Source organism: Beta vulgaris, chromosome 5 (assembly GCF_026745355.1).
Source record: "Beta vulgaris subsp. vulgaris cultivar EL10 chromosome 5, EL10.2, whole genome shotgun sequence".
In the NCBI taxonomy this organism is placed as follows: domain Eukaryota; kingdom Viridiplantae; phylum Streptophyta; class Magnoliopsida; order Caryophyllales; family Amaranthaceae; genus Beta; species Beta vulgaris.
The window spans coordinates 3,444,262-3,460,583 of record NC_079206.1 but is presented as its reverse complement, the minus strand read 5'-3'; the positions used below and the strand labels follow the sequence as shown (position 1 = coordinate 3,460,583).

Sequence of the window (16,322 nt, the reverse complement as noted above, 5' to 3'; positions counted from 1 at the left end):
TTATATATTTTCTGAATATCAACTTATTTTTATTATATATTTTTTACAAATACACAATTGGAGATATTAGTGCTTAAAATTTTACAGCGGAAGCATGAAAAGTCAAAATGTAACTATTAAATGTAATTACTCCCGTCTTACTATAAATTATTGTAAGGCAACCTTAACTGAGATTTTGTACATGTAGACCTAGCTAAACTTGGAAAAACTTAATTGTAACCGATTAAATTTATGTAATAATAAACTGCACTTGATATTTTATTGCCCAAATTAAGATTAGTTGATTTGATCTAACCTAAAAACCAATTATATTATTATTGATGATTTATCAACTTAAACTAATTGACCTAAGCTGGAACATAATTCTTACTAAGATGTTAGGGGTTCAATGCAAGACATCATGCATTCTAGTGCAAGAGGGAGGGTTCTCCATGACACATAAACTTTGACAAACACACCTTTTTTATATAATAGTATTTGTATATATGAATAGCATAATGTCATTTTATTTCCTATTCCTTTTTTTAAGGGTTCCTCTTCATAAATCCTTCATTGATGTAAACATTCTATTTTTCCTCTATTATTGCAAGTTCAATACTAAATATGCAATTACGATTTACGACCTTATCTCTATTATATAAGTGAAGGGGAGGAAGATGGTGTCCCCTTACAAAAAGTCTTATATACCATTAATGAATTTTAAATTGTCATATATATTAAATACTATTTTCTTCATCCTACTTGCAATATATATTGAATAAGTTAACAATGGATTTGAATTTGAAATATCAATTAAATATTAAATTAAGAAAAATGATTTTCTATTCTTACATATATATGTGAAAGCCCCTGATTGAAAATTAAACTATAACTTGATTGACACAATAAGAAAAATAGAAACTTGAATTTCATATTAATAGTTATACTATTAATATTTTAAAATCTAAATGTTGATTATTGTTCAGTAATTAATATTATAAATCAATTTCTTCTACTTTATTAATATTCAACGATTAAACCTGATACACAAATTCTGCCACTTTATTTGAGCACAAGCTTTCTTTTGCTTTATATGTCCTTCTCTCAATACTATCTAGTATATTTAAATAATGATAAATAAATAATAACTAAAAACACCAATAAAACATTAATTTAAGAAAAATATATTTAAAAAATTTATAATAATTGTAAATGTCTATTCGAATAATTTTTTCTAATACTCATAATTTTCATAAGTAATTGAAAAAAAAACATATACACAAAATTTCGAGTCGAAATAAATAAGACGAGAAATAAAGTAACAAAGAAATTATATTTCAATAAATGTATTGAGTACAATCTCTGTAAACAGTTTATAATGAAAAATAAACTAAGTCCTCTGATTCTGTTTCGTAGCTTGAGAGTGACACGTGTTGGTGTCGACGTGGAGTTGAATGTAGACTGACCTGTTGTCAACGTCAATTTGAGTTCGAGTGTGGGATGACGTTTTGTCGACGTCAACCTGAGTTTGAGTTTTGTTTGGGTATATTCGAATGAGGGCTGACAAAGCTTGAATCTCAGTCGAATATGTTTGGGTGTATTTAAATAGTCGGCACAGTTTTGATGTGCTTGTTGACTAATTGCAGAGAGAATTCTAAGAGAATTTTATGAGCTCTTGAGAATAATGATTTTTCCGTCCCCTCAACTGAGAGATGTGAGGTCTATTTATAGGGAATGGAGATCCCTTCATGGACTTGGTAATTTATGGGTTTGGGCCCGTTTATGACTTGGAAGTCTTTTTACCTTTGCCACTTGACCACCTTATTTGGACTAATAATCTGGGCTAGCCCAATACTTTATAACCCAAATTGTATTTGTTTAATCTAATTTGGATATGTAATTTGAGTGGGCTAAATTAATTAAATTGGGCTAATCATATTTATTTTAGCTCAATGATAATTAATTTATTTTCATGTAAAACACTAATAAATTTTTAGTGTCTACAAATTGCCCCCTCGAGACCATGTCATGTTCACGATTTGAAGTGTTTAATTGTGACGGGGTCTCGACAAAGTTGAGTTTGACATGATAATTGTTTGACAATCACCGTGCTGTTTGATAAATTTTTTTCCAATAGAGTGTTGAATTTTTTACAACTCTATCAAGTCGTGAACTTGAGAGTTCCGATCTCATCTCGGTTAGGATTTTTTTTTGTTATCAAGTAAAACAAATCTTATCACATATTGATATAAATTAACCAAACCTCGTCGGCTAACTCCACGAATCCAACGTGGAACTTCCATTGATTGAGGATACCAGTGAGTTATGAGTATCAAGTTGTCAAGCAAATCAAGAATTCAAGACTACATACAGGTGAGTTGATTTTTTTTTTTTTAATTTTGTTTCCAACTAATCTCAACATATATCCATACGTGGCTGTTGGACATAGCCTTCCTTGATATATTATGCTGCAACTTTGATTTTTTTTTTTTTTCTTTCTTTTTGTTTGTCTTATGAATTCTCACGCTTGATGATCATACATGGAATTGCTTTTGTGATTTTTTTTTTTTTTTTGTAATTCATGCCGCACCACAGTTTTGCTTTTTGTTTCTTTTGTGATGATTTTTTTTCCGAGCGACACCCATATATCCTTAGCCTTATGAATTGGGGTGTATAAATCAACCATGCGATCAAAAAGATGGTACAGTATGTAGCCCTTGCATAGAACTTCGTCTTCTTCGCGCTTCTTACGATCGGCCATGATTTGTTCCGAGTCTGTCACTTGGTTCAAGAAATGGTTTCAGATTACTGTCCAGAACATAGAATATCTTTAAAGCAATTAACAGAAATTTCATCTTCTCCTTCTAACGAGTGAAATTCGTCCCATCCAAGCGGTCGAGTTTTCCAATGTCACCAACAAAATTCAGAGTTTTCTCCATTGCGGAAATTAATTATTATACCTTAGGATTGTTAGAAAAATTATAAACAGTATGCTTAAGGACATGTTTACCCCTTTTAAACGTCTTTAAGGTATAATTAGCCCCACTATAAACAGATTGCTATTGGGTTATGGCGTTCCGTAGAAGGAGAGCAAGGCAACATTCTGCTATGTTTCATAAAAGTTTTGGCCCTTTTGTTTTTTTTTTTTTTTTTTTTGAGTTTATGGTAATATATAGCAGTGGAGTGTTGTAGTATGCGTGGGGAGTTGGATTTAGCATCAGGGATGAATGAGTTATGATGATGGGTCAATGAGGATTTTGAGTGATGATTAATTATAGGTGTAGGTGTAGTGTGATGAAGTGGCGGTGGTGGTAGGAGAGAGAAAATTGAGTTTTTTTTTTTTTTTTTTTTTTTTTTTTTTTTTTCTGAGATTTTGTGAGGCTTTATAACTCCATGTATGGAGTTTTGATGACATGCTCACGTTTTTTTTTTTCAACTTTTTTTTGTTTTTTTTTTTTAACAGTTTGGATTTTTGACATATTTTGTTTGACTTGCAGTACATCATATTTTGTGAGATCCTGAACTTCTAGATTTACTTTGAAGTTTTGCAGATGCCCAAAACTAGTGAGGTGATGAGTTTTTTTAAAACCCTTTTAGTCTAAAATATTGTGTTTGCATTGTTTGCACAATATCACTTTTTTTTTGCATGTGTACCCGTGTTTTTTTTTTTTTTTTTTTTTTGTGTATGACAGGTTCACTTGAAGACGAAGACGAAGGCGGGGATTCCGTCGTGATGGGCCACATGTCTTTAGCACTGTGAGCCTGTCAGGGGTGTTATTCATATGTCTTTAGCATTGCAACACTGACACCTCCAGACAGTCCCTTGAAGACGAAGACGAAGGCAGGGATTCCGTCGTGATGGGCCACATGTCTTTAGCACTGTGAGCCTGTCAGGGGTGTTATTCATATGTCTTTAGCACTGCGACACTGACACCTCCAGACAGTCCCTTGAAGACGAAGGCAGGGATTCCGTCGTGATGGGCCACATGTCTTTAGCACTGTGAGCCTGTCAGGGGTGTTATTCATATGTCTTTAGCACTGCGACACTGACACCTCCAGACAGTCCCTTGAAGACGAAGACGAAGGCAGGGATTCCGTCGTGATGGGCCACATGTCTTTAGCACTGTGAGCCTGTCAGGGGTGTTATTCATATGTCTTTAGCACTGCGACACTGACACCTCCAGACAGTCCCTTGAAGACGAAGACGAAGGTAGGGATTCCGTCGTGATGGGCCACATGACTTTAGCACTGTGAGCCTGTCAGGGGTGTTATTCATATGTCTTTAGCACTGCGACACTGACACCTCCAGACAGTCCCTTGAAGACGAAGACGAAGGCAGGGATTCCGTCGTGATGGGCCACATGTCTTTAGCACTGTGAGCCTATCAGGGGTGTTATTCATATGTCTTTAGCACTGCGACACTGACACCTCCAGACAGTCCCTTGAAGACAAGACGAAGGCAGGGATTCCGTCGTGATGGGCCACATGTCTTTAGCACTGTGAGCCTATCAGGGGTGTTATTCATATGTCTTTAGCACTGCGACACTGACACCTCCAGACAGTCCCTTGAAGACGAAGACGAAGGCAGGGATTCCGTCGTGATGGGCCACATGTCTTTAGCACTGTAAGCCTATCAGGGGTGTTATTCATATGTCTTTAGCACTGCGACACTGACACCTCCAGACAGTCCCTTGAAGACAAAGACGAAGGCAGGGATTCCGTCGTGATGGGCCACATGTCTTTAGCACTGTGAGCCTGTCAGGGGTGTTATTCATATGTCTTTAGCACTGCGACACTGACACCTCCAGACAGTCCCTTGAAGACAGTCAATCTCACCCTCGAGGTATGTTGTCTAACCCATGATTTTTTGTTTTGTTAAATGATTGTTCGTTAACCCAAAAATTGCTTTTGTTTTGATGTCGTCCTTCACTGTTTGCATTCTTGTGGGCTAGGAGTTAGAACTTTTTTTTGGTGTGTGTGCAATTTAAACTCTTACTTGGGAGTTCAAATTTTCTTTGTCTTTTGCTTGGATATGCAGTTTACACTCTTGCTTAGGAGTTAGATTTTTTTGGTGTGCAATTTAGACTCTTGCTTGGGAGTTAGAATTTTTTGGTGTGCAGTTTAGACTCTTGTTTGGGAGTTAGAATTTTTTTTTTGGTGTGCCGTTTAGACTCTTGCTTGGGAGTTAGAATTTTTTTTTTCTTTTCTTGGTGTGCAGTTTAGACTCTTGCTTGGGAGTTAGAATTTGTTGGTGTGCAGTTTAGACTCTTGCGGGCCAGGAGTATTACAATTTTTGTTTTTTTTTTTTATTTCGCCGTTCACAGTTTAGACTCTTGCAGGCCAGGAGTATTACAATTTTTTAGTTTTTTTATTTCGTCGTTCACAGTTTATACTCTTGCGGGCCAGGAGTATTACAATTTTTTGAATTTTTTACTCGAGTAATTTTTATGTTACCCTAGCTGCCTACGTACTTGTAAAATATCAACAAATTGCTTTTACAAGCTCAAGCCAACGTAGTTCAAATGCACCTTTATTTCTTTCAACATATGCAGTTTATCCTCTTGCTTAGGAGTTAACGATGTTCTTACTTTTCATGAGTAGTAGCGCTTCAGAAACTTGCCGTTGATAGGCCCCACCCGTAATCCGTCAGCGTCAACAATTTTATAGGCCCCATTAGTGTACACCTCTTTGACAACGTATGGACCATCCCATTTAGAACTGAATTTACTTCCCGTCTTGCGAGAAATAATGATGGGTCTCTTAATTGCTAGGACCATGTCTCCTACTTGAAAGGAGCGAGGTCGAACTTTCTTATTGAAAGCGCGTGACAGGCGAACTTGGTAGCACTCAGATTTTTGTTGTGCTTGGAGTCTTTTTTCGTCAAGCGCCTCCAACTCAGCAAGTCGGAGTTTATCATTTTCATCAGACGTCAAGCCTTCCTGTATGGCAATTCGCAATGATGGAATTTGAAGTTCTAGGGGGAGAACTGCCTCAACGCCATACACCAACGAGTATGGGGTTGATTGTGTTGCTGATTTATATGTCGTTCTATATGCCCATAAAGCTTCCCCTATTCTTTCATGCCAATCACGTTTGGACTTGGCGACCACTTTGCTCAATAAACTACAAAGTGTCTTGTTGAACGCTTCAGCTAAACCATTTGCAGGTGCATTGTACATTGATGATCTATGTTGTGTGAATTTAAACTTCTCACATAAGTTTTTCATCAACTTATTGTAAAATGGTGTTCCATTGTCCGTGACAATTCGTTGGGGTACACCATATCTGTAGATGATGTGAGTACGAATGAAGTCAACAACATTTTCTTTTTTCACTTCACGTAGGGGGATGGCTTCTGCCCACTTAGAAAAATAATCAGTCGCTGCCAAAATATATGCTTGTCCAGCAGATGACTTTGGTGTAATTGGGCCAACTACATCGAGTCCCCATGCTTCAAATGGCCAGGATGCGACTGTGGGGTGCAATGGCTCTGGAGGTTGATGAATGAAGTTAGCGTGAAATTGGCAGGCTTCACATTTCTTTGCATAGTCCATGCTATCTTGTACCATGGTTGGCCAATAGTAACCCATTCTTTTAATACGGTCATGTAGTTTTGGACCAGACTGATGAGCGCCACAGACTCCAGAGTGAGCTTCCTCCATGGTTTGTTTTGCTTCTTCATCTCCAAGACATCTTAACCAAAGACCATGAAAGGATCGTCGATAGAGAGTCCCCTTATAATATATAAATCGTGAGGCTCGACGACGAATCTCTGTCTTATTGTTTTGGATCACTTGGCAATTTTTCATGTTCCAAATAATCGATAATTGGTTGACGCCAATCTTCTTTGTCGATTTGATAGACAGAGATTATGTCGACTTCTTCAGCATATTCGTCAACACCATCGTCATCAGGAGTAACAACCCATTGTTTGCAAACGGGTACATACATTCTTTCTTCTGCCCCCAGTGCCAAAGTGGCTGCAAGCCCAGCTAGCGCGTCAGCCATCTTGTTGGCACTCCTTGGAACATGTTCTAACTTGACGGTATCGAGTTTGTCAAGCAATTGTGATGCTTGCCTTTGACAAGGGATTAAATCATTCTTTTTGACTTCATATTCACCTGATAGTTGTTTTAGGACCAATTGGGAGTCCCCGTGAATGTCTAAATCTCTAAGTCCCATTTCGATTGCCATTTGGAGGCCTATTATGAGTGCTTGGTACTCAGCCATATTATTGGAGCACAGTTGAGTTAGCATAAAAGAGTATGGCAGTATACACTTTTCTGGAGAAATGAAGACAACTCCAGCTCCCGCACCGTCATGACGAGCGGCACCGTCAAAGTACATTTTCCAAGGTGGGAGTATTTCAATGAAAAACACGTCTTCACCTGGCAAATCATCTGATATCTCCCATTCTGCAGGGACTGGGTGGTCCGCGAAAAAATCTGCTATCGCTTGCCCCTTGACAGCCTTTTGCGGAACATACACAATGTCATATTGTTTCAGAAGCATAGCCCACTTTGCAAGTCTGCCAGACAACACGGGCCTTGAGAGAATGTATTTTATTGGGTCAGACCTTGAGATGACATGAACTGTATGTGCTTGCATGTAATGTCTTAATTTTTGGATTGCAAAAATCAAAGCAAGGCAAATTTTTTCAATGGGGGAGTAATTCAATTCAGCACCCACCAAAGTTCGGCTTAAATAATAAAGAGCTGTCTCCTTACGATCTTCTTGCTCTTGAGCACACATTGCCCCCAGGGATCGCTCCTGCGCCGCGATATAAAGGATGAGTGGTTTCCCTTTTATTGGTGCCCCCAAGACGGGGGGAGAAGACAAATACTTCTTGATACTTTCGAAGGCCTTTTTACATGAGTCATCCCATTTGAATGGGGCATCCTTTTTCATGAGATGACTAAAAGGATGACATCTGCCTGCCAAATTGGAAATAAACCTTCGAATGTAAGCGAGACGCCCTTGGAGGCCACGCAACTCCTTGAGGTTCTTAGGTTCAGGCATCTCTTGGATGGCCTTAATCTTTGCTTGATCAATTTCAATGCCCCTGTGCCTGACAATGAAGCCTAGAAACTTTCCTGAGGTGACGCCGAAAGCGCACTTGAGAGGGTTCATCTTTAATTTCCATTTTCGCAATCTTTCGAAGACTTGACGAAGGTCATGTAAATGATTCTCCTTCTTCTTAGACTTTACCACCAAGTCGTCTACGTAGCATTCCACAATTTGATGCATCATATCTTCGAAAATTTTCTGCATTGCACGCTGATACGTAGCTCCGGCATTTTTCAAGCCGAAAGGCATAACTTTGTAACAGAATATCCCTTTAGGGGTACGAAATGCAGTTGCTTCTTGATCTTCAGGAGCCATGTGGATTTGATTGTATCCAGCAGTACAATCCATAAATGACAAAGCCTCATGACCAGTGGTAGCATCAATCATGATTTCCGTTACGGGGAGTGGGAAATCATCCTTTGGACAGCCTCATTAAATCGCGGAAGTCCACACAAACTCGTAACTGTCCATTTTTCTTTCGTACTGGCACAATGTTTGCTATCCAAGTAGGGTACTTGACTTCACGAATAAATCCTGCATCAATGAGCTTGTTTACTTCTGCCTCAATTTCAGGAATTAGTTCTGGCCTGAAACGTCTTTGAGATTGCTTCTTTGGACTGACACCCTTTTTGATGGCTAAACGATGGACAGCGACTTTCGGGTCGAGTCCTGGCATCTCCTTATAGCTCCATGCAAATACGTCTTTATAGTCAGAGAGTAACATGGAATATTTTTGTTCTTCTTGTTGGGTAAGAGAAGCGCTGACGTAGACAGGGCGTGGCTCTTCTTGAGTTCCAAGGTTTAACTCTTTTAACTCATCAACGGTGGCTTGCCCCCCATCTTCAAGAGTTTTAGGAGCCTCATCTGTTTCCATCTCCTCGTCACTTTCAGGAGCCTCATGCCCTGTGATATGGTTTGAAGAAACAAATTCAACATCCTTTTCTTTTTCTTGACTAGGCGAACTCCTTTGATTTGTTAACACTATGACACGACCTTTGGCTTTCAAAGGTGTATGTTCAATGATGTCTACCACCTGTGTACGCCTCATGCGAGATGGAATAACACTTTGAGGTGCGTCCTCGCCTTTGACTTCATCTTTGCTTCTTGTGATGCGACTTAGTACCGACCGTCTTGGTTGTTTATCAATTGAGGTCGATGCGCCAAGACGTTTAAAGACAGATGCCTTCTTCTTAGAGAATCGAGAAGCTTGTAAGGGTGTTCGTGTTTTTGGTTTCACACCTTCATTTAGCTCATGTCCACCAAGTCTGTCAAAAACCGATGTATGGTTCTTTATGACAGGCGACTGTATTCGATCAAAGACCGATATTTTTTGCTGGGTCGCACCTTCTTCACCCTCATTTTCTTCGACTTCCTCCGCAGTAATATATTGTGAAGAAGAGGTTGTCCCTCTACGCCGTGCGGAAATTTTGATGGGTGTTGGAGCTTCAAATCCCAAACCAACTTTAGTCGGACGTACCTCAACGCCATATTCTTGTAATCTCTTTTGTGTGTCATTGATTCCATGAGGCTTAACCTCAATAACATTTCCCATGGACGCTGGATTTTCGAAGTCATAACCAGAGTTCGCCAAGAGCTTATAAGCGTTTGGGTCAAATTTACCCTTGTTAAGCCATTTTCTCCTAGATTGATCAACAGATTCCGATGTCGGAGGCTTAGCAATTTGATTGTGGTTGGCTCTAGGCAAAGGAACAACCACTTCTTGCTTTAAACATTGGAGAGTAGTCTCATCTACTCCTTTTTCTTCCTTTGGATCTACTTTCATGACCTGATGCCCTGCAAAAGGTGATTCCCCTTCCTTACGACGTGATTTAGGAATATATCGCAAAACTGGAGTAGTTACTGAATTCTTCATTGCTTTAAGGGGTTGAGCAACAACTTCTTCTTTTACCTTCTCCCTGTATTTTTGTTGTTGCATCTCAGTGGTGGTTGACTCCCTAGAGCTTGATGACGATGGAATGTCACCATTTTTGTTTGTACCCCTTTTCCCCGTTGAAGGAATTTTAGATGGCAACATTTCACTCGAGGGTTCTTCATCTTCAAAAAACTTAGCATCGGCAAAGTACGAATCTGTCATGCTAAAGGGTTTTACATCTCCATTTATTTTCTTCTCTCCTCCTCGATAAAATTTCAGACATTGATGAAGGGTTGATGCGACCACCCCATTTTCGTGTAACCATGGTCGTCCAAGCAACATTTTATATGACGTCTTTGTATCTATGACATGGAAGAGAGTAGATGATGTTAACTCTCCCATCACAAGGTTAAGACGTATTATGCCTATGGCACGCTGACTGTTCAAATTGAACCCCTGGATCATTAGACGACTATCAGAAAGATCTTCCATAGTGATCCCCAAATCAATCATGGTGGACTTTGGCATGATGTTGACAGCTGAACCTCCATCCACTAAGATACGATTCACTCTCTGGCCAAAAATATAACCAGCAACAAACAAGGGTCGGTTGTGAGGTTTTGAACCCAACAATAAGTCTTCATCAGTGAAGGCTAAGGCAAAATTACATGACGTGCATTTAGCCGAACTTTCTATTGGCTCTCCAGCATCTTTCACTTTGTCAAGGTATAGTTCTGGATGCTGAAGTGCAAGAGCCACCTGTCGACACATTTCTCGAGGCAAATGAAAGATCTGCCTCCATCCCATGCGTGTAGGAAGAGCTTCTAAGATAGATAATATCTTTGGATCTATCTCTGACCCTGAATGTTGAACAGTCACTTTAACAGAGACTTCATTTTCTTTAACCTTCTCTTGATCTCCCTCTTCTTCTTTTTCTTCATTATTCTCAACGAATGAGGTAGCATTAACAGTAACCGTAGTAAAGTAATCTTCAGGAAAGAATTCTTTCAAGATTACAGGAGTAAGTGGGTCTTGTTCAAGTAAGTCAATGGCAATACTTGTTGTTTAGTATGCTTTTTTGACTTTTTCTTTTCTTTCGAGCGTCTTGAGCTTTTCCTTTTTTGGTGCTTCTTCTTACGACAAGCAACCTTTGGTTGAGGCTTCGACTGTCGTCTAGGCCTCCTTCTAGTGACTAACGTCCACCCTTCGTCATCCTCTTCTTGTTGGTTGCTAGTTGGGCTACTGTGCTCAATAAATGGCACCTCATCAACTTGAAGAACTGGTCGCAACACATGTACAATTACTGGCTCCAGACTCCCAAACTGCAAAGTTTGAGCCTCCCAATAAGAATCTAACATTGCAGAGGCATGATTAGCTTCGACAACTTCATCAAAATCCAATACAATCTTCCCATCCTTTGCAAGTTGCATGATTCTCTCCTTGAGTGTTATACACTTTTCTATAGGATGACTAATCAGCCTGTGGTACCGACAGTAGTTAGGATCAGAAGTCCTACCGACCTCCGCAGGACGCTTAGCTTCGGGCAATTCAATGACTTTGTTTTCAAGCAAATCATCTAACATCCCTGATAAATCAGAGTCTGGAAATGGATATTTCTTTGCTTGGAGTTCTTTCAAGGTTGGCCTATTTTTCCTAGGTTCTTTGGAAGGTGAACCCTTATTGTTTTCAGTACCAGCCTTGCTAGAGATCTTGACAGGCGAGGAGGTAGTCGTGATCGACATTGACTCCTTAGTCGAACTTTTGGCAGTCTTGTCAGTTTTCTTAAAATCCTTCTTCTCTTTCTTGTACTCTGAAGAAGTGTTGCTTTTGCCTCTATTGTTGGCAATGGTAAGCTCCATGTCATGAGCTCGCGTAGCCAACTCCTGAAAAGTCCTAGGCTTTATACCTTGCAAAATATAAAGCAAGTCCCAATCCATCCCTTGAATGCACATCTCAACAGCAGAGACTTCAGTCAGGCGATCTTTACACTCTAGACTCAATGCGCGCCAACGATTGATGTAATCGATGACTGGCTCATCCTTCCACTGGTGAGTCTTAGTTAGTTCAGTCATACTGACAATACGTCGAGTGCTATAGAACCTGTTCAGGAATTCCTCCTCCATTTGATCCCAACTGTCGATGGATTGTGAGGGTAAATCAGTGTACCAGTCAAAGGCCATGCCTTTAAGGAACGAACGAATTGTTTGACCAGGAAATCATCTGTGGTACCAGCATTATTGCATGTTTCCACAAAGTGAGCAATGTGTTGCTTAGGATTTCCTTTCCCATCGAAATGCTGGAACTTGGGGGCTGATAGCCAAGTGGCATTGCAGCTTGTCAATTCTTTTGGTATAAGGCTTTACATACCGATGACTCCTTGAGAACTTTCCCCGAGTTGATTTTTGATAGCGTGAGCTACTAATAACTCAAGTTGTCGAGCTGTGGGTGGGCGGCGATCGTCTTCACCACTATCGCCTTCGCTTTCACCCCATCCAGTCTTGATGCTGCGTCGTCTCCCTCAAGTTTCTTGTTGAGGGCAGCGATTTGCTCATTTTGGAGTCGGATTTGAGCATCTTTTTCTTCTCCATCTTTCATTAATTTTTGGAGTAGGCTATTCATTTCAGCAAGTTGTTCCTCAACTGTCTTAGCCGAAGTCACCATAACAGCAGCAGTGTTCGACTGAGAGAGTAAGGGTTCCTCTAAGTTGATAATCTTTAGAGGCGATGAGTCAACAATGTCATCACTTGTCTCATCGTCACTCCCCACATTGAGTGGGTCAAAGAGGGGCTAGTGTGGACAGTCAGTCTGTCTGACTTATCAGATGAGAGTTGCTTCCATATTTGAGAAGCAATCAATGATGGCTCACGTTCAGCCAAAGCGATTGAGCCAAACACAGGGGTTTCACGCTCCTTGTATGAGCCATGCACGACAGATGATTCGGTAGCAATAGGCTTAGAGAGCTTTCTTGGCCTGGTAGGAACGTTCGCAGTTCGGAGCTTTGCAGCGGCGGCAGCAATAGCAGCCTTCTTCATTCCTCTGGTACGAAAACCAAGAGTCATATCATCCATATAATCACCCAACGTTACAGATTTTCGTGGGGTGTCAGCAGATTTTCAGAAGATTGAGAGATGTTCTTGCTTGAGGCCATTTCTCAGATTTGTTGTTGATGACGAAACAGAGATGAGAGGCAGAGATGGTCCCACCGAGCGTGCCAAAATCTGTATACACAAAATTTCGAGTCGAAATAAATAAGACGAGAAATAAAGTAACAAAGAAATTATATTTCAATAAATGTATTGAGTACAATCTCTGTAAACAGTTTATAATGAAAAATAAACTAAGTCCTCTGATTCTGTTTCGTAGCTTGAGAGTGACACGTGTTGGTGTCGACGTGGAGTTGAATGTAGACTGACCTGTTGTCAACGTCAATTTGAGTTTGAGTGTGGGATGACGTTTTGTCGACGTCAACCTGAGTTTGAGTTTTGTTTGGGTATATTCGAATGAGGGCTGACAAAGCTTGAATCTCAGTCGAATATGTTTGGGTGTATTTAAATAGTCGGCACAGTTTTGATGTGCTTGTTGACTAATTGCAGAGAGAATTCTAAGAGAATTTTATGAGCTCTTGAGAATAATGATTTTTCCGTCCCCTCAACTGAGAGATGTGAGGTCTATTTATAGGGAATGGAGATCCCTTCATGGACTTGGTAATTTATGGGTTTGGGCCCGTTTATGACTTGGAAGTCTTTTTACCTTTGCCACTTGACCACCTTATTTGGACTAATAATCTGGGCTAGCCCAATACTTTATAACCCAAATTGTATTTGTTTAATCTAATTTGGATATGTAATTTGAGTGGGCTAAATTAATTAAATTGGGCTAATCATATTTATTTTAGCTCAATGATAATTAATTTATTTTCATGTAAAACACTAATAAATTTTTAGTGTCTACAATATGATATACACATATGCAAAAAAGCTAGTGGCTTATAGAAGGAAGATTAGGACATCGGTGAATTATAAGCACGAATTGCGGGTTTGTACCGATGTATCGTTACATAGTGGCACTTCGCAGTTCGCACACAGCCTAGACACAGCAAACAAAAAGTCAAACATTCAAAAGTTATATTGTCAATATATATATTAAACAAAACAAAAAAACCTAAAATCAAACTCTTTGACAATTTCAACAAGTCAACCTATTCCAATCAAAATCCATAAAAAAAACCAAAAATTTATTTCTTCTCCACCACATTCCTCCTCTTAAAGCCACTATACATTTCCTCAACTCTCCTACATAAATAGCTACTCAATGCAATATTATACCTCATCACCAAACTAGTCCATTTTTTATTTTTGCCTTGATGAAATTAATGAAATAGTTGTTATAAAAGTTACATATACCAAATAAATTCCAAAAAAAATGATGAGTGAGTTCAGTTTTGATAGAACAAGTGACTGGGATTTGCATGCTGTAGTCAAAGGAAGATCAATCACTACTACTACCAACACCATGTACAACATCATGCCTTCTTATGATGCTTGGATTGAATCATTGAGCAATGAAAATGAGGCGGTCGAATTCAACGAGCTTCAACAACTTAGTTGTGAAAGTTCATCAACAATATCTCCACAAAAAATCGTTGATAGTTCTTCTTCAATGATGATGAGCTTTGATTTGTACACTAAAAGTCCAACACATGAACCAAAGGAGAAACCAATCGACAATCATACTCGAGCTATAACTATATCGAAAAGAAGGTTTGTTTAGTTCTTTTTTTAAAGTATGAACTCATTACTATTACCGCCATTTATTTATTACTGCGAAGTGAATAACTATATATTAGTCTCAAACAAGTTAGTTTATTTGATGTTATATGGCTTGATTTTATGCTTAAACAGGAAAAACAAACATAAGATCATTAAGGTGGTTCAACAAGAAGGTGGAGATCGTGTTTTGTGTGATAAATGGAACTGGAGGAAATACGGCGAAAAGGTCATCAAGGGCTCACCTTATCCAAGGTTCTTTCCCCTTTTAAGATCTCTTTCATATGATAGACGTACAGTGCACATGTACCAAACTATGACTTTCAGTGAAACTTAGTTTGAAGGTCAACTTTTTTTTAATTCCAAATTTCAGTGATATGATGTTCAGTTCACACTATAGTTTGTTTTGACCAGATTTGATGTAATCCTACAAGGGTTATCCTTGATACACACAAAGTTCGATGACACTAACTGAATGTGAACTGAAAATGATAAGTCGACTGAAACTGAAAAGTCACTATTCAGCATTTATAAGTATAGCTCATGAAATGAATAAATTCATTGATTATACGAGTAATCCTATAAGGATTTGATGTAATCCTACAAGGGTTATCCTTGAAACACACAAAGTTCGATGACACTAACTGAATGTGAACTGAAAATGATAAGTCGACTGAAACTGAAAAGTCGTCACTATTCAACACTTATAAGTATAGCTCATGAAATGAATAAATTCATTGAATATACGTGTAGGGTTTGGTAAAAGTAGTTGTTTAAGAAGCCGAGGCTGTACTATGTGTGATTTTGATTCACAACTTAATACCTTTCATTTGTGAACATCTTGATATAAAGCAGGAGCTATTATAGATGCAGCTATCCAGGAGGATGTTCGGCTAGAAAACAAGTGGAACAAAGCACTAGTGACCCAGGATTATTCCTAATAACCTACATGGAAGAACATAATCATCCTTATCCGACTCGTCGCCATTCTCAAGCTGGACGTTCTGCTCGAAGGTTTAATAATAACCATGCTACATCCAAAGCTATTACGACGAACGAGTCACAAAACACTTTAAATTTGGTGAGGTCGTCTACAAACTTGGAACCATCACTGAATAATGATGGAGTTTTTGCCCTAAGAGGTGATGATGATGATGGAAGTGCTGGATTTGTAGGAGAAAATGATGATTTTTTTGCAGGTTTAGACTATTTGGAAGGATTACATATGGACTTCTATAATTAATCAAACTTAATGGGATTCTAATGAATCATATTGATCTATCTTTTCACGTTGGATATATGTTTCTTGATGAGCACAAGTCATTAAATCAATATGGTGTTGTAATTAGATAGATATGATTAGTGTTAATTCATTTGAAGGCATGGCATGCTTTTTGTTAGAATTTGGGGGAACTTATATATGTACTGTTAGATGTTGTAAAGATAGCCGCCTCATGAAACTTTCTTCATTTACATGTACACTAGCCTTACATGCACGCAATAGGTGCGATAGCTTGTGATAGCATATGAAGTAGAAAATGGAATTAATTGGGTAGAAAAACTGTCTTTACATTTTGTTTTCTCAAAAACTAATATTTAGTTTAAATGTTCTACTTTCCCCCCTTTTTCATTCAAAA

The 16,322-nt window shown here is 38.8% G+C and overlaps 1 protein-coding gene and 1 pseudogene across 6 annotated transcripts; one reads left to right on the top strand and one right to left on the bottom strand.

The window, feature by feature from the left end:
* The first annotated feature begins 2,112 nt into the window (after positions 1–2,112).
* LOC104892239 (WRKY transcription factor 22) lies at positions 2,113–16,181 on the top strand. Of its 6 annotated transcripts, none has more exons than XM_048645181.2 (5): positions 2,113–2,352; positions 3,477–3,548; positions 14,397–14,679; positions 14,821–14,940; positions 15,541–16,181. In XM_048645181.2, the coding sequence occupies exons 3-5, from the start codon at positions 14,432–14,434 to the stop codon at positions 15,926–15,928; spliced, it is 756 nt and encodes a 251-aa protein (XP_048501138.1). In that variant the 5' UTR covers positions 2,113–2,352; positions 3,477–3,548; positions 14,397–14,431; the 3' UTR covers positions 15,929–16,181. The 6 variants fall into 6 exon arrangements, with proteins under 6 accessions (XP_048501138.1, XP_048501135.1, XP_048501140.1 ...); XM_048645178.2 differs by having other exon boundaries at positions 14,359–14,679; XM_048645183.2 differs by lacking the exon at positions 3,477–3,548.
* LOC109134872 (uncharacterized) lies at positions 5,217–12,099 on the bottom strand (annotated as a pseudogene).
* Positions 16,182–16,322: the final 141 nt, after the last annotated feature.